General features: G+C 43.9%; 3 protein-coding genes across 8 annotated transcripts in view; all 3 read right to left on the minus strand.

The window, feature by feature from the left end:
* The window catches only part of LOC122876779 (dematin-like), a 39927-nt gene extending 31574 nt beyond the window's left edge, over window positions 1–8353 (minus strand). For 2 of the 5 annotated variants that reach the window (XM_044197502.1, XM_044197503.1), the window contains exon 1: window positions 7949–8324. The gene's annotated coding sequence lies outside the window, so the exon portion shown is untranslated. Of the gene's footprint in view, window positions 1–7948 lie in introns of all 5 variants that reach the window. The other 3 variants (XM_044197507.1, XM_044197506.1, XM_044197501.1) reach the window with 3 other exon arrangements.
* Window positions 8354–12105: 3752 nt separating this feature from the next.
* rsph14 (radial spoke head 14 homolog) lies at window positions 12106–18888 on the minus strand. The gene is made up of 6 exons (XM_044197515.1): window positions 18441–18888; window positions 16859–16961; window positions 15702–15820; window positions 13396–13642; window positions 12828–12964; window positions 12106–12475 (listed from the first exon to the last, which is right to left on the minus strand). Exons 1-6 carry the CDS (start codon window positions 18613–18615, stop codon window positions 12189–12191), a joined length of 1068 nt encoding a protein of 355 aa, XP_044053450.1. The 5' UTR covers window positions 18616–18888; the 3' UTR covers window positions 12106–12188.
* Window positions 18889–20837: 1949 nt separating this feature from the next.
* srp19 (signal recognition particle 19) lies at window positions 20838–27697 on the minus strand. Of its 2 annotated transcripts, none has more exons than XM_044197543.1 (5): window positions 27559–27697; window positions 25434–25509; window positions 24119–24190; window positions 23894–24002; window positions 20838–21384 (listed from the first exon to the last, which is right to left on the minus strand). In XM_044197543.1, exons 1-5 carry the CDS (start codon window positions 27594–27596, stop codon window positions 21254–21256), a joined length of 426 nt encoding a protein of 141 aa, XP_044053478.1. In that variant the 5' UTR covers window positions 27597–27697; the 3' UTR covers window positions 20838–21253. The 2 variants fall into 2 exon arrangements, with proteins under 2 accessions (XP_044053478.1, XP_044053479.1); XM_044197544.1 differs by having other exon boundaries at window positions 21270–21418.
* Window positions 27698–27783: the final 86 nt, after the last annotated feature.

Here is a 27783-nt window from a genome sequence, read left to right on the forward strand (position 1 = left end):
GGTAGTGTTGCTAGCGATGGTTGCATGCTAATAAACTACCATGCTAAAGGTTGCGCCACATTCAGGCCAAACTTTACATACTTTCCCCTCATTTTTCACAAGCTGTTTCATCCAAATACCAAAAGTTCCTGGTTAAAAATGATGAAAACTGATCAACTGAACTCAAATAGAAACGAACAGTAAACATGACGCCCTCCAACATGGCCGCCTGCCACCTTGAACTTTTAAGTTTCATTCTGACAGCTTGCGTTAACAGCAACTCAGATACAGGAAATCACAAGACGCGACAGTTATGTGTGTGTGCATGTGTGTGTGTGCGTGCGTGTGTGTGTGCGTGTGTGTGTGTGTGCGTGTGTGTGTGTGTGTGCGTGCGTGTGTGTGTGCGTGCGTGTGTGTGTGTGTGCGTGCGTGTGTGTTTTGGCAGGCTTTTATCTCGGCTCACAGAGATGTGACCACACCCAGCCTGTCATCGTTAAGGCACCGGCTGCTGTCATTGGCTGACGCGGACGACATCACAGCGTCTGTGTAACGTCTTTAAGACGTTTGTGGGGAAGTCCTGATTGACGGGAGCTCAACTAGAAGGAGGAAGATGTTTCCTTACTTCTACTTTCCTACTCTACTTTAAATACTACGAACCCTTCCTGCCTCATCCTTTCTTTTCCGCACTCCCTCATTTATTGTCTTATGTCCTTCCCTTCCCCACCTCCTCCTTCCACCCGTTGTTTCATTATCACCCATCAACACCAGCTGTTTTCATATCTTTGTCTGCCTGTTGTCATGACGACAGCTCCCGGTATCTAACGGCGATTTGATGAAAGCTCATAAATGTTGAAAATCATCGAGACCCTCCATCAAATCCCTGTCTATCCGTGTGCTGTCGTCATGACAGCAGAAACACACAGGTGTTGTGTCGATGACAACACCTGGACCTGGTCAGGTAAGTCAGGTAAGCCATTATGCGGTTACATGGAAGCCATGTTTGTTTGGTAGCTTCTCCTTTCCTTTCTAAGCGCCTCGTTTTCTCGCCTTTCTCTCTCTTTTCTGTCTCGATTCCTCCTTTCCTTCCCAACATTTTCCTTTCTTTAACCTCTTTAACTCCTTCTTTCTTTCTCTACATCCTTCATTCAACCTCCTCCTTTCCTTCCCCATCTTATCGTTTCCTTCCAAAAGCTTCCCCATTCCTTCTTTCCCTCCCTTCCTTCCCAACATCCTTGTTTTATTGTAATGTTATGATTCTTTGCTTTCATGTAAAGCACTCTGTGTTGCCTTTTAAACATGAACTGTGCTATAGAGAAAAGGTTTATTATAATAAAGTTCATTCTTTCTCTCCTGCTTCCTCCTAGTGTTTCATTATAACCAGGAACACACCTGGACGGTGTGATCAGCTGCGGTCGGTCAGGTTACCGTTATGTGGATGTTTTGAGAGGTTTGTCACGTGACAGCAGTATCCTGGTCTGATGTTACAGGAGAGAGGAAGGTGTTGTTCTGAATAAAGCTCGCCCGGCTGTCATATCAGCAAACGCTCAACTTAAAATTCCTGCAGTGGAGAATCAACTGACAGAGTGGATGGGAGCCTGAACGCCTGCAGCCAAAACAACCCAGTACAACAGTTTAACCACCCCCCCCCCACACACACACCAGCACCACCACCAGCACCACCACCGCTGGCTCTGCCCATGGCCTCATTCCTGCAGCATCAACAGCCCCCGGCCCCTGCTGCTCTCAGAGATAAGAGCTGAGGCCTCCGTCTGCTGCAGCAACACACTGGATTCAATCCACACTCGTTATCAAAGGAACAGTTTGCTCAGTGCATCGCGCCTGGTCTGAAACAATCTGAAGTCCTGCTTCAGACCGTCCTCCCCCCCCGACGCAGTGGCTGGGGGTCGGCAGGAAAGGAAATAACGGAGTAGGGAAAGAAGGAGGAGGAGGTCTTGTGAATCTGGGGAGTCCAGGTCTCCATGGCGGAGACGTCGTCATGAAGTCATAGTCTTCACATATGTTACAATCTATAATTTTGTCACCCTGATTGTCCACGTGACGTCTGTTTCCTGTCTGTCCGTCCTGAAGACGGATCCCTCCTCTGCTGCTCTTCATGAGCTTCATGATCTCTGTTAAGGTTTTGTTTTTGGGGGGCAGTTTTTCCTTATCGAGGCTCTAAGGACAGAGGGTGGCGTCTGCTGTACGGACTGTAAAGCCCCTTGATTTGTGATATCGGGCTGTATAAATAAAACTGACTTGACTCGGGAAGCAGAGAAGGATTGGGGAAGCTTGGAAAGGAAACACAAAGATCGTCGCAACATGAGGCGTCACACTGGTCTGAAACTGTAAACCCAAAGTTAGACTTTCCTGTAATTACTGTGAATTATTAGATCGTTTTAAAAGAGTACTCAAATAAAACAAAGAACAACCTGGTTGGTTGGTTAAACCTGTGACCCGAGGTCGCGAATCCACATCGCTTCAGTTTCAGGAGTCACAAGTCAAAAAGGTTCAGAACAACTGAGATACAGGACGTCGCGACACACAGATTGATTAGCTAAGTGAGTGTTGACGGACAGACGGCCTACTTTAATATCTAATTGCTGATTATGAGAAAAGATGCAGCACAGAACAGGGACGTCCCGAAGACGTCTGGCCCTGATCCCGAGCTGAGTCTCTGCTCTGAGAGTCCGATCTGATACTCATATTTACCTTAATGACACAACTGCCCTGAAAATTAGATCGGATAGAATTCAATTCAACCGCCAGTAAAAGTTCGTGCCAGAGATGCTCAGTAACAAAGGACATCAAAGACATCCTGAAAGCCGAGAGGAGGGCCTTTACTGATGGGGATCAATAAAGTATTTCTGATTCTGATATACAGAGTAAAGATGAATATACGTATACAAAGCAGACATGTTGATGAAATATGAATCTGACACATTGAAATAACAGCTGCAGTTACTGAATCTGACAACTACTCGACGCTGAAGGTCCCGATTCAAAACTATGAATATGATCGGCTTAGATTATTGATCTGATATGAAAGTTTAACTGGGAGAACGTGAGATCAGCTGGTGGTTTTTACTAGCTGAGACGTCTCACTCTGTTGGAGCTACGGAAACGCTCAGAGCGGAGCTTCTTCCCTCACAGATGATCTTTGGACGGACAAGTTTGCTTTCGTCCTGTTGGTTTCTCACCGAATTGACGTTAACTAGCCGGTGAAAGTGACGTCAGCTCCGGCTCAACGTGAGAAGCAGCTTCCTGAATGTTTTCTACGCCGAGCTTTAATCGTGAGGAAGAGATAAAAGATTTAAGATTAGTCAGCGTTAGAGCGAATCTGTATTTTGCCACTCTCTCAAATAATCTTTCACATTCGCAGTAATTTTCACGCTCATACGCAGTGAAATGCTGAACTGGAGGCTGTGTTAAAGCAGCGCTGCGACACCAGAGGTCAACAGACCAGCGGTCAGTAACGAGAGGGTCACATTTTTATCTGCTTTATTTTACCGATTTACCCATTTTACCCATTCAAACATGTTCAGATCGTGTCGGGACATCTCTGCCAAGTTAATTACCACACAAATAACTTTAAACTCATGTAATTATCATTCAGCTTTTTTTTTGTAGAATCATATTTCTTCACGGCCCGACTGGAAATGTTTCGCGGCCCAATACAGGCCTGCTGCCCGGGGGTTGGGAACCACTGAGGAGGTGTCAGACGAACAGCCGGACCGCCTGTTGACGTTTGTCAAGCAGGTAGCAGGAGAAACAAGGTTTTGGACCCAAATGCAGACACCGAGGCAGAGCAGGTACAGTTCAATGATTTGATAAGACAAAAGGCTTTCGTGGACGTCCGGCAGGCAGAGAGCAAAGCCAGGGAACAACAGTCCAATAATCACAGGCAACAAATCTGCGAGGAGCAGGCCAACAACCCCAAGTCCGAAAAACAGAAGTCCAGGTGAACAAACACTGTACAATGACACGCATGCACCGGAAACAACAACGGGCGGGACGTCCGACACAAAGTACGACGACGATCTGACACAGAACAAAGGAAGACGCAGACTAAATACACACAGCGAGGGGAGACAACGAGACACAGGCGAAAACAATCAACGACAGGAAGCAAAACTAAAAGACACGAGAGAGAGGGAAGGAGAGTTTTTCAAAATAAAACAGGAAATGACTGAACACAAACCCAAAACCATGACACCACCGTGTTACTAGTCCTGATCTGTTGATGTTGCCAGTTGATTTCCAGCTTCATGTTACCAGAATCACCAGTGAAGTATTCAGATCTTTTACTTAAGTAAAAGTAGCAATGCCACAATTTAAAAATACTCTGTTACAAGTAAAAGTCCTGCATTCCTTACCTTAAGTACTCATTACATTACTCGTTTTTATATGTTATACTTATTATTATTGATGCATTAACGTGCAAGCAGCATCTAAAAGTAGTGGAGTCAAAGTATAAAGAAGCTTAAAATTTAAATACTCAAGTAAAGTACAAATACCTTAGAATTATACTTAAGTACTTGAGTAAATTTACTCAGGCCAGGTAACCCGAAGAGAGCCGGACTAAGCTGAACTCACTGACGAGGGATTCAAACCGGCAACCTCCCAACAGAATCAGAGCCCCACTCCTGTTTGTCTATTTCCGCTGCAGTAGAGTCTCGGCGGAGCAAAGTTTCTATTGTATAACGTGAGTGAAGATGACTCATGTGTCCAGAAATAGAGGAGAGAGCCCACGCAGCGCTGAGGCGTTCAGGGACTGTACGAGTACAGGACGCCACCGATGAGAACCAAGCCTGGACCGGGGTTTGCAGAAGCGCTCGCTGACATTTTATCCATCACTGCAAGCGGTTTCTGTTTCAACAACGTACCTCGTGACTCTTTGCCATAACGGTGCTGTGAAAGCCTCCGCAGCTGGCGGCGATCCAGGTGTAAACTACAGCAGCTCAGCACCAAACAGTGATGAACAAGCCAAACATTAATCAAATCAAACAGGAAAACAGGCTGCTTTTTAAAATTATGACCAGTTGGAAAAAGACGCCATATAAATATTATTATATCATAAATGCAGAGGTGGAAAGTAACTAAGTACATTTACTCAGGTATAATTTTGAGGTACTTGTACTTTACTTGAGTCTTTTCTTGAAAATGAAAACTGAAACTTTCTTCTTCTACTGAAATATTACACTTTTCACTTCACCACGTTTATCTGACGGCTTCAGTTACTTTACAGATTCAGATTTTTACACAAAACACATGAAGAGTTTATAAAATCTGATGTTTTGTTATAAATCAAACTCCCCAACAGTTTACACAAGTTCAGCTGAAACGACTAATCGATTAGTCGATTGACAGGAAATGAATCAGCAGCTGTTTTGATGTTTGAAGTCGTTTCTCCTGTAAATCCCTTCCTGGCTGCAGCTGCTCAGATGTGCAGATCTGCTGCTTTTCCTCTGAACGACTGTAATAACTGTGATGTTTGTTAATAACGTCGAGCTTCGGACTGTCGGTCGGACACGACGACACGCTGAAGGCGTCGCTTTGGGCTCTGGGTCGTCGTGGGGCGTCACCGTTTTCACCAGTTTTAAAGCGGATCGACGGAGAAAAGAATCGCAGATGGATCCAGAATGAAAAGCATCATCAGCTGCAGTCCGATACAAACCGGTTCAACATGAGCTCCAGCTCCACCAGCTGCAGCAGCAACATCCTGCTTTACATTAATGCACGAGGAATAATAACCTGATGATAGAATATATAACAGCACAGCAGCCACAGGGACGCTGCACTGCTTTAATGCTTTAAGGACTTTGTCCTGATTACACTCTCACACTTTCACTGCAGCAGAGTGTTTTAAGCAGTGTGTTAGTGCTTTTACTGCAGTAACGGACCTGAGTACTTCCTCCATCACTGTCCTTACCAGCCCTAAGACTGTATGATACAGTATATAAAGTATATATATATATATATTCCTTTATGTGTGTATAATAATAAAGAAATGAAAATGTGTTAGTACTTTTCCTGCAGTAACGGGTCTGAGTGCTTCCTCCACCTTATTAAATGTTTACAGTATTTCACATACATGGAACAAAACTTTACATCCCGTAATGTCTGAGATTCTGTGTTTGGAGGAAAATAAAATCGTCTATACGAAGAGATTTTAACTGCAGCACAGTCTGTCACACACACACACACACACACACACACACACACACACACACACACACACACAGGACCGGAGACCCATTATTCACAGCTACAGTAGGTTCAATAGGACGGAGTCATCAGTCTGCCTGTTACAGCTGTTTGTCACATTCGCACTTCTCTCCGAGGGCCGTGACCTCTGACCTCTGACCTCTGACCTCAGCCAGAGATTCAAAAGTTGCATTTTAAAACTAAAACGATTCGCATCACATCCATGAGCAGAGAGTCTCAGATGTTCAGTGTTTCCATGACGACGCCTCTCTCCCACGTCTCTGCTGAGTTTTTACGGATTTGTCCACATGAACAGAAACCATCTTCAGCCCAAACCTCCTCCTCCTCCTCCTCCTCATCAGGCTCAGAAGCATTGTAACTGTGGACGTCTGCTCTCTGCATCACACGTTCTCTCCTTCGAAACAACGCTCAGGGTTTACAGCCATGCTAGGCTGGACTTAGCCACAGCAGTGCTATGAGCTAAATGCTAACAGCAGCATGCTAACATGCTGACATTTAGCAGGAATAATGTCTGCCACGTTCACCACCTTAGTTAATCCAGCTAGCAGTAAAAACAACCTGACCTGATGGTGGCGCTAGATGGGAAGTCAGAGGATCAGCAAAGTCACTACAGTTCATCCGGAGGGGAGCATGAACGCCATCCAATAGTTATAAAATATTAACAATAACTTTAAAAAGTCACTCTGACATGATTTCTGACTGTAAAAAGAGACTTTTACAGGACGTTTGCTGTAAATAAAAGGTGCATTTATAAATATATAAGGTTTAAACATATTTATCTTCCTGCTCGAGCAACATAATGTCAGCACTGTGAACTTATTATGAAATACAAGTTTATAAACCTCTGTTGGAAATGATAAGACCTGGGCAGACAGGCAGATAGTCCCTGTTTGTATTATTATTGTAAAGATATTATAGATATCACAGGTGTTATCCTGTAATATTACAGGAATATTTAAATATTTATTTAATATTTAAAAGGAGATATCACAGGACTGTCATCCGGCAGATGTTGTGATGCTGGATGCGGAGGGGGGGTGTTACATAAAGCCATCCTCTCCTTCTTAATCCCCCCTCCATCCCTCCTCTGCTCCGCGGCGTGCTCACTGTCCAGCAGCCTCTTACATAACTTCTGAGCACCACACAGCAGCTGATTCATATCTGACTGCATCTGATAAATACACACTGTGTGCTTTTATATGTTCTTAAAGGTAACACGGAAAGAGCGAGACGCCTGCAGGAGGGAGGGAAGGGGGACGTCGGAGCGTCCCTGCCCCGCTGCGGCGCACCGCAGCCCGGCGTGACACAGCGCTGGCTGCCGCCGGACAAGATCGACCAGAGCCGGGGAGAGAGCCGCGCCAAAGTCCCGCTAAAAACAACGGCATTTTATTCAATATCTTTATATTAATCCTGTGATATCTCTATTGTGTTTGCATCAGACTATTTTAATCCAAACTTCACTTCGCAGTTTTTCTGGACAGCAGAACATCGGAAACAGGCCTGCAGATCCAGAATATTCCAAAAAATAATATATTATAATAATCCGAGAGTGTGTTTTCTATGATGCGCATGTTAGACTGCTATTTTATTTAACATACATGTATGAAAACACAGGCTGCTCTGGATAAACAGGCTGTAATATTTCTATGATATTCTACTTAAGGACTTCCGTTATTGCAGGTAATTAACCCGCAGGATTATTACAGGTGACACACACAGACACACAGCAGAAGGTGGACCTTACCTGTGTCAGTTGTTACCGGTGTTTGTCAGAAACATCCAGCAGCTCCGTCATCAACTGTTTCTCACTGCGCTCAGTCCCAAATATAGTCCGAGCGCGTGCGCGTGCGCGTGACAGCAGCAGTCTCTCTCTCTCGACCAGTCCATTTGCAGCAGCGGGGGGGTTAAACATGACAGCGATAATAACAGTGTGTGTGTGCCTTCTGACCACATCAATTTGATTAATATTCACATAATATTTCTATAATATTTTATAAGTCGACTTTTCTGTTCAATTATCAGGGTTATTGTTGTTGTTTGTCTGAAACACATACAAAGAAAAACATTTTAAACCACAGGAAGGATTACTGAGCACAGGCCCAGAGCCTCTGTTTGAAGTGACTGACTACAAAGACACAAAAAACAACCGCAAAGATACAAAAAACCGACTACAGACGCAAAACAACCGCAAAGAGACGCAAAACGACCGCAAAGATACAAAAAACAACTACAGACGCAAAACAACCGCAAAGAGACGCAAAACAACCACAAAGAGACACAAAACGACCGCAAAGAGAAGCAAAACGACCACAAAGGGAAGCAAAACGACCACAAAGGGAAGCAAAACGACCACAAAGAGAAGCAAAACGACCACAAAGAAACACAAAATGACCGCAAAGGAAGCAAAACGACCGCAAAGAGACGCAAAACGACCACAAAGAGACGCAAAACGACCGCAAAGAAACGCAAAACGACCACAAAGAGACGCTAAACGACCACAAAGAGACGCTAAAACGACCACAAAGAGACGCAAAACGACCGCAAAGAGACGCAAAACGACCGCAAAGAGACACAAAACGACCGCAAAGAGACACAAAACGACCACAAAGAGACACAAAACAACCTCAAAGAGACGCAAAACGACCGCAAAGGGAAGCAAAACGACCGCAAAGAGACGCAAAACGACCGCAAAGAGACGCAAAACGACCGCAAAGAAACGCAAAACGACCGCAAAGAAACGCAAAACGACCACAAAGAGACGCTAAACGACCACAAAGAGACACAAAACAACCTCAAAGGGAAGCAAAACGACCGCAAAGGGAAGCAAAACGACCGCAAAGAGAAGCAAAACGACCGCAAAGAGACACAAAACGACCGCAAAGAGACGCTAAACGACCACAAAGAGACGCAAAACGACCACAAAGAAACGCAAAACGACCGCAAAGGGAAGCAAAACGACCACAAAGAGACGCAAAACGACCACAAAGAAACGCAAAACGACCGCATTAACTAACATCATAAAATTACCACATTATGATGTTAGTTAATCTTGTCTTGACTTATTTCTTTTATCATTTTGACAGTTTTAGACAAAGTTCTTGTTCGGAAACAACCGTAAACTTTTTTGTATTTTTGTAGAAAAACATCTTTATATATTCCTCAAACTAAACTCAGGTACCTCTGCTTCCTGCTGCGGTGTTGCAGATGGTGTTTCCCCGTCTCCCTCGTCACGTCGGCGCCCGGGGCCGTCGGGCGGTGACAAAGGAGGTCCATTCATGTATCTGCTGCGGAGCTGGTGGCCTTAATGTGACTGGAGAGCAGCTGCATTCAGAGCGGCAGGTCAGAGAGGAAACTCTATTCAGGACAAACACAGTGCTGGAGGTGACTGTGCTCAGGGGAGCTCACACTGAGGTCTGTGGCCCCCGCTGGGGTCTCTGAGAGGCCTCCGCAGGTCCTGGTGATGTTGGAGTCAGATTTCACTTTTTTGCATGTTTGTCGCACAAAGGGTGCGTCTGCTCAACACTGAGCAAAGGGTCTGAACACTTATGACATGTGATATTTCAGTTTTTCTTTTTTTAATAAATTTGCAAAAATTTCAAAACATTTCATTTTAGCAAATGGCTGCAATGAAACAAAGAGTGAAAAATTTAAAGGGGTCTGAATACTTTCCGTGTATATGTGACATCTCTGGACAGGAGTCCCAACTGGACACTGACTTGTTTATATAAAATCTGTATCTGAAAACTAATTAGGCTAAAGGCTGGCATGCTGCCCGTGTTATAGTTATGTTAATTGAACGGGGGAGACGCATCTTTACAGCGGACCGTATACAGCGGTGTGAAAAAGTGTTCGCCCTCTTCCTGATTTCTTATTTTTTTGCATGTTTGTCATACTTAAATGTTTCAGATCATCAAACAAATTTAAATATTAGTCAAAGATAACACAAGTAAACACAAAATGCAGTTTTTAAATGAAGGTTATTATTATTATTAAGGGGAAAACACAATCCAAACCTACACAGTGTGAAAGAGTGACGTAATGGGAAGGGGGAGTGCGCCATCTAGTGGCTGGATGTTATCAATGTTATCAATAGCACCTTTAAGTTTGTGTTATTTCTTATTCTAAAAAAAAAAAAAATACAAATAATAATAATAATAATAATTGGTGTGAGTATTTGTGATCTACAGGAGTTTGAAGAAGGAAACAACATAAAGCGAAACAAGTAAAAAAAAAAACTGCTTCGCTGCTGTTATTGTTGTTAAAGATCCACATTTTTCAACATTTTCAACCAAAAAAAACTGCCTAATCAATTCATCAGCGAACTTTGAGCACAGAGGAGAATTCCTCAGGAAGTAAGCAACACGCATCACGCCCTGCGTCTTCATTTTCTGCACCAGAAAACAGGAAACCTTTTGGTTTCAGGTGGGCCTGCAACTAACGATTGTTTTGCTTATTGATTAATCTACTGATTATTTTCTTGATTAACTCAACCCAACCGGCAGCGGCGTTTGGCCGAAACCTCGAGGTTTCTGCCTCTTAAAAGAAAGTCTTTCCTTGCCGCTGTGGCCAAGTGCTCGCTCATGGTGGGATTACTTGGGTCTCTGTAAATAACATTAATATTAGATAACTTCTGTTATGAATTAGCGCTATATAAATAAAATTGAATTGAAGTGAATTAATCGATTCATCGTTTGATCTAAAAATTGTCAGCAAATAGTGAAAAATGTCCGTCCCAGTTCGCGCTGAAGTTTCGGTTTTATTATTATACAAAACTAAGAAAATATTGACATTTGGAACCAGAACGGAGGCCGCAGCCAGTGAATATTTGGCATTTTCGCTTAAAAACTTAAGCAAACGATGCGACTCATTTTCTGTTAATAGTTTCGGCTCTAGTTCAGTCTTTACTGCACTTCGTGTGCTGGATGTAATTAGTGCTGACCGATAAGTCGTATTTTCATCGCCATCGCGATATGAACATGCGCGATAAACACATCGCAAAAGACTGCCCGAAACACGATGAATAAGTAAAATCATTCAGTTTAGGAATGAGTACTGAAACCCGGTATTAAACGGGCCCCGGGGTTAAAGACCGCGGTGTTTATTAGCCTCAGCCCTGCTCACGGTGAAGGAAGACTCGAAGATCGCTCGAGCTGCAATAAAACCTACGCGAGTAAACAGCCGAAACACCTGTTCAACAATCATGAACGTGTAGAAAGCGATATTTGAATCTGCTCTGTCTGCAGTCTCTCGTGTTTTACACAACCACAGCGCGCTAGCTCGGCTAATAGCGAATTGTTACAAACAAGCTAAAACTACAGTAAGTATGTGCGTAGTCTAACTGTTTAGCTTAGTTTGCCACGAATCTTAAAATTTGGCAAATTCTTGTAAACTTCCTGCTGGCCGAGACAAACCAGCCCCCTCTGCCAGGTAACTTACCTGCGGTGAGTCACAGCAGCAGCAGAGGGAGGAGGACAGAGGACAGGAGGAAGGACTGATGCTGGCTGATGTCTGAGTTCTTCATTCTTTCTAAACCTCACTCAGTATTTTGGTGTATATGTTTTATTTTATTGACATTTTAGATTTGTTTCCAGCGAGATATTACTGAGTTTGGATAGTGACTTTGCTGTTGCTGCTCTAGAAACAATATTTTGTTATGTTTAAAATCGTCATCGCAATATTGAACAAAGTTATCGCACGTCGCAGATTTTCCTCGTATCGTGCAGGCCTGAAGGTAATACTCCCGCAGTGTCAAGTACAAGCAAATTCAAAAATATAAAACATTCATTAGATGCTAGTCACCCCATTTAGAGAACAAATGAATCGTGAATATTTGCATGATGATGACGCACAATTATCTCTTTGTGCATATCATGTAATATGTAACTAATTAATAATAATAAATATAATTCATTATTTTATTTGTTATCTTATCAGTTGAGGCTAACCCAGCAGGTCTGTTCTGGAGGTCAGAGGTCATCGGTGTCTCAGGGAGTCCAGGTGACGACCCTGACGGCGGTCTGAGCGGCCCGCCGGATGTCCCGGTCCTCCTCTGCAGCCTCGCTCCTCCTCACCAGCAGGGGGAGCTGCTCCAGCAGGAGGAGGCGGCAGTGTGGAGCTTCGGCCAGCGCGGTCAGAGCTCGCAGGGAGTACATGATGAGGGACTTTCTCCTGCCCTTCCTCTCCTTATCCTTCTCTTCCTCCTCCTCTTTGCTCTTAGACACCAGGTCGAGGAGGACGGGGACGACGTTCAGATCCAGACACTGCTGCTTACCTGCAGGAGAAGGAGATTCGGTCAGACTCCGCACCTTAACGTCTCTGTTTCAGTTGTTCTGTAGAAAACCTGATAGATCAGGAGAAGTCACATGATGCGTTTAAGGTTCAGACAAACTCTCCTGGTTTAATCATCAGAACAAAAAAATATCTGGTTCTTTGATAAAATGTCAAAGCTACAAGAAGCCTACGACTCCCAGGGTGCATTTCACTAACAAACATCCAATCACAGAGCTTCAAACTCTGCAAGATTACACTTTGACAGAGACAGAAACTTCAGCTCAGTACTCTACTTTTCAAACTTTGAGCTCCACAAATGCTGCCGTGAGCCTGAAACAGGTGCGCGTTTGTACCTGTGGTGATGATCACAGTGTACATGACGACTCCTGCAGCGTTGGCCTGAACCTCGATGTCTTCGTCCTGCAGCAGATCGACCACGACGGGAAGCACCGCCTCCTCACACACCTGCTGCTTCCCGTCCTCGCAAACACTGAGGCCAGCAGACGGCGACCAGAACGACAAACAAACAAACACCGAAAGCAGTGGCACTGAGTGAGGTCGAAGCAAACGGTTGAAAGGAGTTGAAGTATTAGCTGAAGCTTAAGTACTAAAAGGAGTTTAAATGTTTGTTGAAGTGCTGAAAGGAGATGAGATGAGCTGAGTTGCAGTTTAAGTGTGAGTTTACATGTAAGAGCTGAGTGAGGTTGAAGTGAACATCCCGAAAGAAGCTGAAGTGTTTGCTGAAGTGGAAACACTGAGAGGAGTTCTGAAGTTTCAGTTTAGGCATAAGAATTGAAGTGTGAGTTTATGGGCAAGTTTAAGCACTGAAAGGAGTTGAAGTGTCAGTTGAAGTGACAGTGCTGCGGCAGCATATGACGCTGCACACTTCCCTACTCTATAAAACGGAGCCTGGTGTTTAACCTGAGGGCCATCATGGCTGCAGCCGCCTCCCTGCGGATGTTCGGGGAGCGGTGGGAGAGTTTGCGGCCCAGCAGCGAGACACCGTCAGAGGCCAGAGCCGGCAGAGCGTCCAGCCTGGAGCAGCGGCTGAGGGTGGAGAGGAGCAGCACCTGCACCTCCTCCTCCTCCTCCTCCTCCTCCTCCTCTTCCTCCTCCTGTCTGAGCTTCAGCATCAGTTTAGGAACCAGAGCAAGGAGAGCCTCTGCACCTGCAGCATGACGATATAATTCAACTCAACTTCAGTTTATTTAAAGTGCACATCACCCAGAGAGTCTCTGTACAAACAGCAAATAACAACAGAAAAGAAAACACACGACATTACGTGTAAAAGTACACACACACACATGCACAGGTATACTGTTAATGTGACAGCAAAGTTTAGGTTAGTCATTTTAAAAACAGAGATCGTATAACCGCAGCAGGGCAGCTCTTCGTCAGCGATTTGGGTTCCAGACGGTGAAATTAAGAGAAAGAAGAAGTGTTTCCAGCCTGGATTTGAAAGAATCCACAGAGCTCGCCTCCCGGATGTGGAGCTCGCCCGGCAAGAGAGTTCTTATTGAATCGAGGAATAGTTAGCTGAGCGGCATCAAGGGAACCTAGAGGACGTGATGGAGAAATAAGGTTTTAAAGCCTCGCAGGTAAGAAGGAGGATTTTAAAAATCCGCTCCTGCGTGAAGCCAATGCAGAGACATCAGTACTGGTGCAGTGTTACGGGTTTTCCTTTTCAGTGAGTTCATTAGAGACATTTCAGCTGTGCTCACTCTGAGTTTGACCTCCAAATAAAGCGTTTAGATAATCTGGAGAAACTGTTGCTTTGTTTCTGATCTGTCCGATCGCCTGACTGCTCGTGTTTCTTCTTCTTCTTCTTCTTCTATATTTTTTTTCTATTAATGAGTTGCGAGGTTATTATTTCCGATAGAAATGGTTTTACAAAACTAACCAGAATGAGACCCAAACTGAAATACACTGGAATCATCGTTTAATTGATCACATGCTGAGCGAAACCATGAATTCGCTGCAACAGTGTATTGATTATAAACGAAGCTGATTCAGTGCCGTGGATTTTGTTTTATGAAATTCTTTGAGTTGCAGTTATTGAACTGAATCCTCTTCATGTAGGAGTGAAAAAGTGGAAACTTTTACCGTCGCTGCTAGTTTTACTGCTACTACAGAAATAATCAAAACTAATACTTCTCCTGAGTGTGAGCGCGACACCGTTCAGACTAACACGTTTACAAAAAGGAAATAGTTTCATTTATTTCTTTAATTTAATGGAAACAGTGTGAAGTCTTCAGTGTTGATTGCATTAATATATTTAGTGAAATAATAGAAATAATACTTCTGTTCTTCTTCTTCTCTTTTTCCTCTTTTAGTAGAACGAGAGTTTGACGATTCGCATTTTTAATTTGCCGTGTGTTTTACGTCGGATGCCCTTCCCGACACAACCCTCTGCGTTTATCCAGACTTGGGACTGGCACAAGAAGACTCTGGCTTGTGCCCCCTTGGACCCAGGTGGGACGGTGAGGTCACAGGGAGCAGAGGTGAAGAAGGTGCAGGACTTTAAGTACTTAGGGTCAACGGTTCAGAGTGATGGAGACTGTGGAGAAGAGGTGAAGAGGCGAGTGCGAGCAGGTTGGAGCGGGTGGAGGAAAGTGTCAGGTGTGTTGTGTGATAAAAGAGTCTCAGCAGGAATGAAAGGAAAGGTGTTGGAGACGGCGGTGAGACCAGCGATGTTGGACAGCTTAGAGACAGCGGCGCTGAAGGAAAGACAAGAGGCAGAGCTGGAGGCAGCAGAGCTGAAGATGCTGAGGTTCTCTTTGGGAGGGACAGGGACGGACAGGATCAGGAACGAGGACATCAGAGGGACAGCTCATGTTAGATGTTTAGGAGATAAAGTCAGAGAGGACAGATCGAGGTGGTTTGGACGTGTTCAGAGGAGAGACTGTGAATATATTGGTAGAAGGATGCTGAGGCTGGAGCTGCCAGGCAGGAGGTCTAGAGGAAGACCAGAGAGGAGGTTTATGGATGTAGTGAGAGAGGACATGAAGCTAACTGGTGCGAGTGAAGAGGACGCAGAGGACAGGGTTAGATGGAGGCACGTGATTCGCTGTGGCGACCCCTGAAAGGGAGCAGAAGAAGAAGAAAGTAGAATGAGAGTTTGACATTGCTGGTTTTTTTGTCACCAAACTGAATCGCGGCTCCCGAACGCAAACAGAACAGAGACGGAAACGTAATGACGGGCGTTGACTCGAAGGTGGAGCGAGTACCTGCAGGCAGCAGAGTGAGGCGGTTCAGCACTCGGTGGACGTTCCTCCTGCAGGAGGACGAGTCGTCGTCCAGCAGCTCGGAGAGAGGGGGGAGGAGGGAGGAGGAGAGCAGGGCCTGTCTGCAGGAGGAGACAACACACACACCAATGAACCCAACAGCGTTTTAACTTCCCATCGTCCATCATGTGGTTTCTCTTCTCGCCGTCCGAAGGTAGAGATTCACTGAGAGACTAAACATTTGCTGCAGCTGCCGGAGGAACCGACGCTTCAGGTTCACCGCTGTGTTACAGCGCCACCTGCTGGCGACATCACAGAGTACAGTAAGGACTAATCAGATGCACGGACTCAAACCAGCAGTGAACGTCTCTGCTAACAGGTGTGTGTGTGAACGCACACACTGTAGTTTATTCTGCCTCCGCCCCACACACACCGTCCTGCTGCCCCAAACACTCACTACAGCACCACATGTGGATTCATCCGCCGCTGGAAATAGTCCCCAACAGATGCTCTGTTTCCTCCTGTTGGTCTGATAAAAACTACAGCGAGCAGCTGTTTTCTTCTGTCCCCTGTCTGTCTGTCTGTCTGTCTGTCTTTCTTCTCTCTCCCTCCTGTCTGTCTCCTGTCTGTCTCGTTTCTCCCTCCTGTCTGTCTCGTTTCTCCCTCCTGTCTGTCTGTCTGTCTGTCTTTCTTCTCTCTCCCTCCTGTCTGTCTCCTGTCTGTCTCGTTTCTCCCTCCTGTCTGTCTGTCTCCTGTCTGTCTGTCTGTCTTTCTTCTCTCTCCCTCCTGTCTGTCTCCTGTCTGTCTGTCTCCTGTCTGTCTCGTTTCTCCCTCCTGTCTGTCTGTCTCCTGTCTGTCTGTCTGTCTTTCTTCTCTCTCCCTGTCTGTCTGTCTCCTGTCTGTCTGTCTCCTGTCTGTCTCGTTTCTCCCTCCTGTCTGTCTGTCTCCTGTCTGTCTGTCTGTCTGTCTGTCTGTCTGTCTTCTCTCTCCCTCCTGTCTGTCTCCTGTCAGTCTGTCTCCTGTCTGTCTGTTTTTCTTCTCTCTCCCTCCTGTCTGTCTGTCTCCTGTCTGTCTCGTTTCTCCCTCCTGTCTGTCTGTCTCCTGTCTGTCTCGTTTCTCCCTCCTGTCTGTCTCCTGTCTCCTGTCTCCCGTCTCTTTACCTGCCGACGCTGTGGCCGGTAAGCGCGTGAAGCAGCTCGCAGGTTTTTGTTCTGACTGCTGGATCTTCGTCCTTAAACAAAACCTTCAGCTGCTCCAGGAAGCCTGCAGCAGAGGAAGAACAACATGTCAGCGCTCTGTAAGTGGAGTTACTGTGCTCTTTCTTATTCCTCCGACTGAAGCGGACGTTTCCCTCCCTTTACCATGTCTGCATTTCATACGATGTATTGTCCCCAGTAAAGTGGGGGGTACAGAAGAACCAGCAGTAAAATGTCCCCTGTGACTGATCCTATTATATATGTGACATCTCTGGACAGGAGCCCCAACTGGACACTGACTTGTTTATATAAAATCTGTATCTGAAAACTAATTAGGCTAAAGGCTGGCATGCTGCCCGTGTTATAGTTATGTTAATTGAACGGGGGAGACGCATCTTTACAGCGGACCACGTACATATTTACAGTGGCGTGCAAAAGTGTTCGCTCGCTTCCTGATTTCTTATTTTTTTGCATGTTTGTCACACGTTTCAGATCATCAGACAAATTTAAATATCAGCCAAAGATAACACAAGTAAACACAAAATGCAGCTTTTAAATGAAGGTTGTTATTAGTGAATACAAAATTCAAACCTACGTGGCCCTGTGTGAAAAAGTGATTGCCCCCTAAACCTAATAACTGGTTGCTCCACCCTTAGCAGCAACAACTGCAATCAAGCGTTTGCGATAACTTGCAATGAGTCTTTTACAGCGCTGTGGAGGAGTTTTGGCCCACTCATCTTTGCAGAATTGTTGTAATTCAGCCACACTGGAGGGTTTTCAAGCATGAACGGCCTTTTTAAGGTCATGCCACAGCATCTCAATAGGATTCAGGTCAGGGACTTTGACTAGGCCGCTCCAAAGTCTTCATTTTGTTCTTCTTTAATAATAACAACCTTCATTTCAACCGTCATCCTGTGCAATATTTAGGTTTTCCTATTTATTATTCACACCTCCATTACTGCTGTTGCACTACTACTTATTACTTACTGTATATTATTACATTACATATTATTATACTGTATTATCATCATCAACTGGTAAACTCACCTGGTACTTAATTTATTTTCTGACCTGTTTTATAGTTTTATAGTTTTATAGTATTATATTATACTTCCTCCTGTGTGCACTGACGTAAAGACGAGCTGCTGTAACAAAGAGTTTCCCTTCGGGATCAATAAAGGATTTCTGATTCTGATTAAAAACTGCATTTTGTGTTTACTTGTGTTATCTTTGACTAATATTTAAATTTGTTTGATGATCTGAAACATTTAAGTGACAAACATGCAAAAAAAAAAAATGCACACCACTGTATATTATTCTGAAATGAGCCATTCTGCATAATGAGTACTTTTACTTTTGGTACTTTAAGTGTATTTTGATGCTGATACTTTTGTACTTTCACTTCTACACTGTGGTATTAGTACTTTTACTTCAAGACCTTCTCCCACCTTTAATTAGGCTAAAGGCTGGCATGCTGCCCGTGCTATAGTTATGTTAATTGAACGGGGGACACGCATCTTTACAGCGGACTACAGCGGTGTGTTACCCCCGTTAACAGCCTGGTAGAGCCGCTCCGGGTCGTGCATCAGGTCGCAGAGTGAAGCCAGAGCCCGCAGCCTCCTGCCCGCCTCCGGCTGCTGCAGCTCCTCGAACAGCTGCGGAACGGCCCGCTGCCCGAAGGCCACCGGAGCCCGGGTCGGGTCTATCAGAGAAGCGGCCATCCGGGAGGTTTTAGTAGTTTAAAACCTGCCTAATCGCGAGCTTACCGGGCTAGCTGGTTAGTTAGCCAAAATGCAAAACTACCCGTTGCCTAGTAACCGCGGATACGGAGCCGAAGACGTCGCGGCGTCACGTCCGGGCTAGCCCGAAGACGTCGCGACGTCACGTCCGGGCTAGCCTCTGTATGCGCGCCAGACTGTACTTACATGGATACTTGATTTATGGCTAACTGGCTGAAACATAAAGGGACAGTTCACCCACAAAATCCAAACTAGGTATGTCTCCTCTCACCTGCAGAGCCGTTAATTCGTCTGGGTTGGTTTTGGTGTGAGCTGCTGAGTTTTGGAGATATCAGCCGTATAACTAGTGTAAGAACTGTCAGTAGAAAGGAAGTAGTTCCCACAGCTGTACCTCCCCGTCGAGCTCTCTGCAGGACTGCCTGTCTGACATAAAACACTGGCTGTCGATAACTTTTCTTCAGCTCAACTCAAATAAAACTGAAATCCTTGTTACTGGGCCCCAACACATCACTACACAAACACTGCCACCTGCTGGTGACCTGTCGCAACATGTCGAGCCTGTTGCAGGAAACCTCGGTGTCCTGTTTGACAGCAGTTTATGTTTTGAGCAACTTATCACTGAGCTCGTCCAGTCATGTTTCTATCACCTCAGAAACAAAAATCCGATCTATTTTAAATCTTAGTGATGCAGAAACTGTTGTTCATGCTTTTATCTCCTCACGATTACTGTAACAGCCTGTTCACTCGTCTTAATCTAAAAACTGTGACAGACTGCAGACTGTACAGGACTCAGCTACTCGGCTGTAAACCAGGACCCAGAGGTGCGACCCCGTCACACCTGGTTCAGCCTCTTTACATCGGCTCCCTGTTGGTTTCAGGATCGACTTTAAGATCTTGTTGATGACTTTTAAGGCTCTTCATGGCTCCAGACTGTATCTTAGACCTTGTAGTCCCTTATGAACCTTCACCTTCTGTCTGTTCCTGAGTCCAGGATGGAAACTAAGGGGGACAGAGCTTTGGCCATCAGGGCCCAGAGGCTCTGGATCAACCTGCCCGAAGACATCAGGCTGTCTGAGTCAGAGTCTTCGTTTAAGTCTCGTCTCAAAACACATTTTTATCTGAAAGCAGATCCTGATTTTACCTGAACTGGCTGCTTATTTTATTGCTTTTATGTATTTTATTTCTTTATATTTCATCATTCACTGTGGTGTTTTATTTCTCTTGTTGTGAAGCTCTTTGTACTTTGTTTTGATAAGTGCTCTATAAATAAAGTTTTATTATTATTATTATTATTAGATGAAACTGCTCACAACCGGGTCAGGATTTCTGCAAAGAGACGTCGCTGTTCAGATTTTTTGGGCGCTTTGAGCTCCACAAGCCATTATATTCAAAAACAACGCAGACATCTCTACGGCCGATATCTCCAGAACTCAGCAGCTCGCAGCAGAACAATCGACGGCTCCACAGGTGAGAGGAGAAACGTGTTGTAGATTTTGGGGTGAACTGTCCCTTTAGAGCTGACAGTGTCGGAGAGGTGAAAGAGTCTTCAGCATGTCAGTCTGGTGTTAAAGAAGCGACGAGTGTGTCGAATATTAAAAATGTGTCTAACCTGAAAATAATCAATAATAATGGTCAAACACAGAGAATTAAAACATAAAATACATCATAAAACATTTTAAACGTTATGTAAAAACAGCCGTTGAGGGGTCAGAAGTCTTACTGCAGAGCACCAACAGGTAAATAATGGATTAGAATAATAAACGCAGGAGGAGATGAAGGCACCGACCTACAACAGAAGCTGAGATCAGTTCTGCTGCTGGGAACAGGAGATTTAGGATCAAGCATTTTTTGTCTAATGATTGTTTGAGGTTAATGTTCTTTTTACATGAATATTATTGAAATATTTGCACAAATCAGTGTCAAAAAAGTTTAGTGTCCACAGTGACGTCCATGCCATTTAAACTTCTGGAGATTTAACAAGCTAGTGAAACAAACTGCGAAATGTCTAAAGGACCTTCAGGTAACTCAACATCCTGATGAATCGGGTCCAGGTGTTCCGGCTGATCGGGGCTAAAGCGTCGAATCGATGTTCCTAAAACCACAAAATAAACTAATATTTACTGGCATTCACCCCCACATGCTCGTGTTTCTGGGATTGCTCCTATGAGGACGATTCATTCGCTCAGATGAAACCAACGAAAAGCTGAGAAAATGAACTCTTTATTGACAGAGACTCGGCGGAGTGAACAAAATGTGGAGCGATGGGGTCGAAACAAAGACGCACACCTTCCTCCATCACTTCACCCCCCCCCCTCTTCGAACACAGGGAAGAGTTCCCGTCTCTGCTTCTGCCTGCGTTTCTGGAAACTCGACGAGCTGTGAGCAGCTCTCACAGGCCTCCGGTCGGAGAAACGCTCAGTGTGGTCAAACGGTAAAGAAAACAGAGGAAACAGCCAACAGCTGAACGAGTTTGAGGTCACGATGACAACAACCCTTTAAAAACAAAAATTAAAAAAAAAAAAAAAAAAACGTTCAGGGTTTGACACTCATCTAAACAATTCACAATGAGCTCATATTTAAAATTAAAATTAATTTAAAAAAAAAGGTCATTTCTCTGAGTCTATTTCTTCTTTTTCTTGCTCTTCTTTCCTCCCTCTCCCTGCTGAGAGCTGGTGTCTCCTCCCCCGCTCTTCTGGGTCCGAGTCTTTAGTTTAGGGATCATCTCAGCTACGTAAATCATCACATCTTTACCTGAAGAAACAGAAAGGACAGGACACATCTGTATCTAAAGAAACAAAGGACAGAAAACATCTGTACCTGAAGAAACAGAAAGGAAACATCTGTACCTAAAGAAACAGGAAGGAAACATCTGTACATAAAGAAACAGAAAGGAAACATCTGTACCTAAAGAAACAAAGGACAGAAAACATCTGTACATAAAGAAACAGAAAGGAAACATCTGTACCTAAAGAAACAAAGGACAGAAAACATCTGTACCTAAAGAAACAAAGGACAGAAAACATCTGTACCTGAAGAAACAGAAAGGAAACATCTGTACCTAAAGAAACAGGAAGGAAACATCTGTACCTAAAGAAACAGAAAGGAAACATCTGTACCTAAAGAAACAAAGGACAGGAAACATCTGTACATAAAGAAACAGAAAGGAAACATCTGTACCTAAAGAAACAGGAAGGAAACATCTGTACCTAAAGAAACAGGAAGGAAACATCTGTACCTAAAGAAACAGGAAGGAAACATCTGTACCTAAAGAAACAAAGGACAGAAAACATCTGTACATAAAGAAACAGAAAGGAAACATCTGTACATAAAGAAACAGAAAGGAAACATCTGTACATAAAGAAACAGGAAGGAAACATCTGTACCTAAAGAAACAGGAAGGAAACATCTGTACCTAAAGAAACAGGAAGGAAACATCTGTACCTGAAGAAACAGAAAGGAAACATCTGTACCTAAAGAAACAGGAAGGAAACATCTGTACCTAAAGAAACAGGAAGGAAACATCTGTACCTAAAGAAACAGGAAGGAAACATCTGTACATAAAGAAACAAAGGACAGGAAACATCTGTACCTAAAGAAACAAAGGACAGGAAACATCTGTACCTAAAGAAACAGAAAGGAAACATCTGTACCTAAAGAAACAGGAAGGAAACATCTGTACCTAAAGAAACAAAGGACAGAAAACATCTGTACCTGAAGAAACAGAAAGGAAACATCTGTACCTAAAGAAACAAAGGACAGGAAACATCTGTACATAAAGAAACAGAAAGGAAACATCTGTACCTAAAGAAACAGAAAGGAAACATCTGTACCTAAAGAAACAGAAAGGAAACATCTGTACCTAAAGAAACAGGAAGGAAACATCTGTACCTAAAGAAACAGGAAGGAAACATCTGTACATAAAGAAACAGAAAGGAAACATCTGTACCTAAAGAAACAAAGGACAGAAAACATCTGTACATAAAGAAACAGAAAGAAACAGAAAAGAAACAGGAAACATCTGTACCTAAAGAAACAAAGGACAGAAAACATCTGTACCTGAAGAAACAGAAAGGAAACATCTGTACCTAAAGAAACAAAGGACAGGAAACATCTGTACATAAAGAAACAGAAAGGAAACATCTGTACCTAAAGAAACAGGAAGGAAACATCTGTACCTAAAGAAACAGGAAGGAAACATCTGTACCTAAAGAAACCGAAAGGAAACATCTGTACCTAAAGAAACCGAAAGGAAACATCTGTACCTAAAGAAACAAAGGACAGGAAACATCTGTACCTAAAGAAACAGAAAGGAAACATCTGTACCTAAAGAAACAGAAAGGAAACATCTGTACCTAAAGAAACAAAGGACAGGAAACATCTGTACCTAAAGAAACAGAAAGGAAACATCTGTACCTAAAGAAACAGGAAGGAAACATCTGTACCTAAAGAAACAGGAAGGAAACATCTGTACATAAAGAAACAGAAAGGAAACATCTGTACCTAAAGAAACCGAAAGGAAACATCTGTACCTAAAGAAACCGAAAGGAAACATCTGTACCTAAAGAAACCGAAAGGAAACATCTGTACCTAAAGAAACCGAAAGGAAACATCTGTACCTGAGGGGATAAACATCAGGTGTGTGTTTAGCTACAGTCAGCAGGTTTCAACTATCTATTAAAACCTCGGTGGCACAAAAACCCACGCAGGACTTTTATTGTAGCTTTTTTTCTTCTGCTCTGAATAGAATTAAGCCTTAAGTTTGGCTACAAAACTGCTCCACCTTTTTAATCTGGATTTTTACGCTGTGAAATAGATTGCGGGCTCCCCGCAGGGTCGAGTCCCGCCCCCTGACAACAGTCAGACGGGCCCGAGGTCGGTGATCCCGCACGGTGGTGCGACGATCACTTCCTGAGAGTCATTTCTCAAAACCAAAAAGATACGGCGATTGACTTCAGATGAAAATCTCGTCCGCCTTCTCAGTTCCAGGCGTCGCACTCCTCCAGTTAAACTTTCAGTCCTATCAGATCAATAATTTAAGCTCATCACCTGAGTATTTTTTGAACCAGGACCTTCAGTGTTTGGATCGAGTAGCTCGTGAAAAACGAGGTGTCAGACGTTGTAGCTACAGCTGTTTCCTTCAGTGTCAGATACATGTTTAATCTTGACCCCCCCCCCCCTCTCGTCGAGCCAAAGTAAACTGTTAGGAATCTATGAAAGTCAACCGGACCGGTCAGGTGGACTCAGTGCGTGCTGGACTTACGGGAGGTGAATTTCTCCTGACAGAAGCTGCCGTCGGCCTCCTTCACCTGAACTCTGACGCGACCTCTGAACTGGACGTCCCTGTTCCACTCCCTGGGGTGCATTTTGTTCTGGAAAACACACACACACACACACACACACACACACACACGATGCATTTTTAACCCCTGATTAAGTGTGTGTGATATTTGTTGTCACCGAGTGACAATAAAGCTTTTCGTTTTACCTCCACGTAGACGTTCACCCCCGCCGCCGTGAGGACGTCTCTGATCTCGGCGCAGGACGGATTCTCCACAGCCTGCAGACACACACCGCCGTCTGTTCGTCATTGGTTGGTTTACTACATGTTACACTGCATTTACACTCACAGGCCGCACGATCCACTCAAATCTGACCCCGATTCAGGCAGTCTCATCTTTACGTGACAATGATTCTGCTGCGTTTGCATTAGCTGGGAGATCTGTTGCATCAAAACAAACCAGGGCTACAAATAACGATTATTTCCACTGTCGATTAATCGATTAGTTGTTTGGTCTATAAAATGGTGAAAAATGTCGATCAGTGTTTCCCAAAGCCCCAGGCGACGTCCTCAAATGTCTTGTTTTGTCCACAACCCAAAGATATTCAGTTTACTGTCATAGAGGAGGAAAGAAAGCAGAGAATATTCACTTTTAAGAGGCTGGAATCTGAGAATTTTTACCTTTTTTCCTTAAAAAACAACAACTCGATTATCAAAATAGTTGACAACTAATCGATTAATCGCTGCAGCACCTAACTTCTCCCTAAGCTGCATCAAATGACACGTATTTCATTGGCATTACTTCAGAGGACAGTGACGTATTTAAAGTACGAAGCGGTGAAAGAAAGAGCGTCAGACTTCAGGAAAACCCAGCGACGGTGAGGAAGAACAAATAAACGCATCCTCCCCCAGTTCGGACAAAACCACCGTGCTTGTACCATAAAAAGTTGTTTATGGAACCGGATTCAAAGACAACGACGACCGCAGATGGAGTACAACTGCCCGAAACGTCACGCAAAAGGAGAGAAAAACGTCCCGACGGCTCAAACGTCCAGCGGAGCATCAAAGACCGCAGAGAAGTGATCACCACAGCGAGACGAGCGGCAAACGCTGCTCGTCTCGCTGTGCTACCTGCGCTAACGCTCATCACGACCAGAGTCTACGGGACGGAAGCAGCTCTGGACTGAAAGTGTCCCTTGAGCCTGGACATCGGACTACAGGTGGGTTCTGAAGAGAAGACAAAACACTTGGTGTTCATGCAGCTTCATAAGCGTGTTTTTAACGATCATATTGCTTGAACTTGTCTGCATGAAGACAATATGGACCGCGATAAATATGTTCCCCTTAAAATGTGCGTCCCTAAGAATCGTGGGAGAAGAAAGGTGATTTCGACCAGAATCGTGCAGCTCATCAGGGAGCGTCCTTGAACGCACCACGCAGTCCCTGCTAACAACCGGCAGCTTCTCAAGCCGCAAACTGACGGTGAGCTGGCGAAACATCGCGCAAAGTTAAAAAGCGCCACCTTCTCCGCGGGGATCCTTCGTCCTTCAGCCAGCGTCTTCTTACTGTTGATGTAGACCGGATAGACGCAGATGAACCTGAAACACACACACACACACACAGACCGTTTAATGTGAAAAACAACAGACAGGAAACACAGTCCAACAGTGACGGACGCGCTGCTCGTAAATACAGTTTTGGGGTTTCCACGACATCTTAACACGACACACACACAGCACATCACGCTACGGGACGGGCTCCGAACGACGACTCTCTTTATAAATTGAATATTTTGCTCTACAAAATGTCAGAAAACTGTGAAAAATGTTCCCATCACAGTTTCCTAAAGCCTGCGTTGTCATGTTTAACCGCCTGTATCCTATGAAGTTTCTAAAGCGACGTGCTGTGTGTTTCATCGTTGCTTTAATGGCTAATTTAACGTCTGGCCAGGGGACGACAGATGAAGATTAGCCCTGAAAATAAAATAAATAAGCAGATGTCTGTCAAATTTCTTGTTTTGCACGACTAACAGTCCAAACACATTCAGTTAACGCTCACAACGAAAAACAGCAACAGCAGAATGCGTTTGCGTTTGATAAATGACTAAAACGAATACACAATTATCAAAATAGTTTGATTAATAATTTCGGCTCTACTCTGCTTACTAATACATTTCTGGGTCTGTCATCATGAGATCACGATTTAGTTATTCCATTATCTCAACATAACAGATCATATATTGTTTTTTTTAACCCATTTATCCTGATTTTAATCACGATATCGAACATATTTCGGTGGCGATCGGGACTTAAATGTGTCATTATCTCGGGATAAAAAGGTTTCTGTGATGGAGCCTGGAGGCAAAGACAGGACGCAGACACGCAACGCTTGTGTTATCACCACCTTCAGGTATCTGTTTTATCTGATTGATCAGGAGAGTCTCTTGAGATCAGTGAAATCACCAGGAAACAGTTATATAATGAGACGATGAAGTTGTGAGTAAAACAGTTCAGCAGTCAAATAACTGATTAAATAATTAGATTCTGATAATCGATTGTCATTTTTCAAGAAATTAAAAAAAAGGTAAAGATTATTTACTTAGTTTTTTAAGTTAGTACACTGAATATCTTTGGGTTTTGGACTGGAAATTGGGCTTTAGGAAACTGTGATGGCACTCTTTCACTGTTTTCTGACTTTTTAATAGACCAAACGATAAAAATCAATTAAGTGACAAAATAATCTGCAGATTATTCTACAATAAAAATAAGATATGTAGAGCTCTTACTGACTTTTAGGAGGTTTATTTTAAATCCAGCTGTGTCTGACCAGCTGGCTGGCCTTTAAATAAATATATATATATATATATATATATATATATATATATTAAAAAAAGTGTGTAGTTTGATGACATTTCATAACCCTGCTGAACTCCTGACTGAGACGTTAACCTCACGTGCACTTTATTTAACGTTAATCCCATTTCTACAATGTGAACATGTTTTTGTCCTCCATCGTCTTCAGCCATAAAAAAACAAAAAAACAATATATAGTCGATAGGATCGATATTTGACGGTCAAATATTGAGGTTAAAAGGACTCTTTATACACGTCATGCTAGAGGGCTACAACGCCACTGTGTCGTACGGATAGACCGACAGGCCAAACTTAATGTAAAAACTAAGCCACTTTGCCACGCTTCCTGCTGAAGACGTCGTAAACAACGTGACTTTGTATCTAACTCATTAAAAACGATATTTCTAAAAGATATACAGATAAACAGGTCTTATTAAGCTAAACATTTAACCAGATTTACCCGACAGTTAGCTACTCCCACTGTCAGTAACCCACAATCCCTCATTTCACTAACGTAACACCGTAGAGAGTTGAAGCCACCCGTGTACACCAAATCGTTTTTTTGTTGGATTAAAAGCTAAAAACCCAAATTAAATGTATGCCGAATTGAAGAGTGGCCCTTCTATGTCGACACGTTTACTACAGCAACAGTTAATAAGCGAGTTACATTTACAGGTACCCAAGTTGTCCTTAAATTCAATAATCTTCTATAGGAGTTTTACAGTGACCGAATGGCTAAGCACTGTTAGCTGTAGCTTAGCTAGGCTAAAGGGCTAGCTTTTTACAAGAACTCACCTCTCTTTATCCGCGGGGTTTTCCGTTAGATGAGCCATTGTTCGTTAGTTAGTTGGGTGGGTTGTTCGTCTGACTGCAGAAGGTCGACTCTCGGCTGGATACAGCGACAAACGACACGGTTTGATTTGTGCCGTAAAACACGCCGCCATACGGCCGCTCCACTTGCACGTCGACGGACTGTTGACAACCAGTAGGTGCGCTTGATTCAATGTACCAGGCGGGCCG

Source organism: Siniperca chuatsi, linkage group LG5, assembly GCF_020085105.1.
Source record: "Siniperca chuatsi isolate FFG_IHB_CAS linkage group LG5, ASM2008510v1, whole genome shotgun sequence".
NCBI classification, from domain to species: domain Eukaryota; kingdom Metazoa; phylum Chordata; class Actinopteri; order Centrarchiformes; family Sinipercidae; genus Siniperca; species Siniperca chuatsi.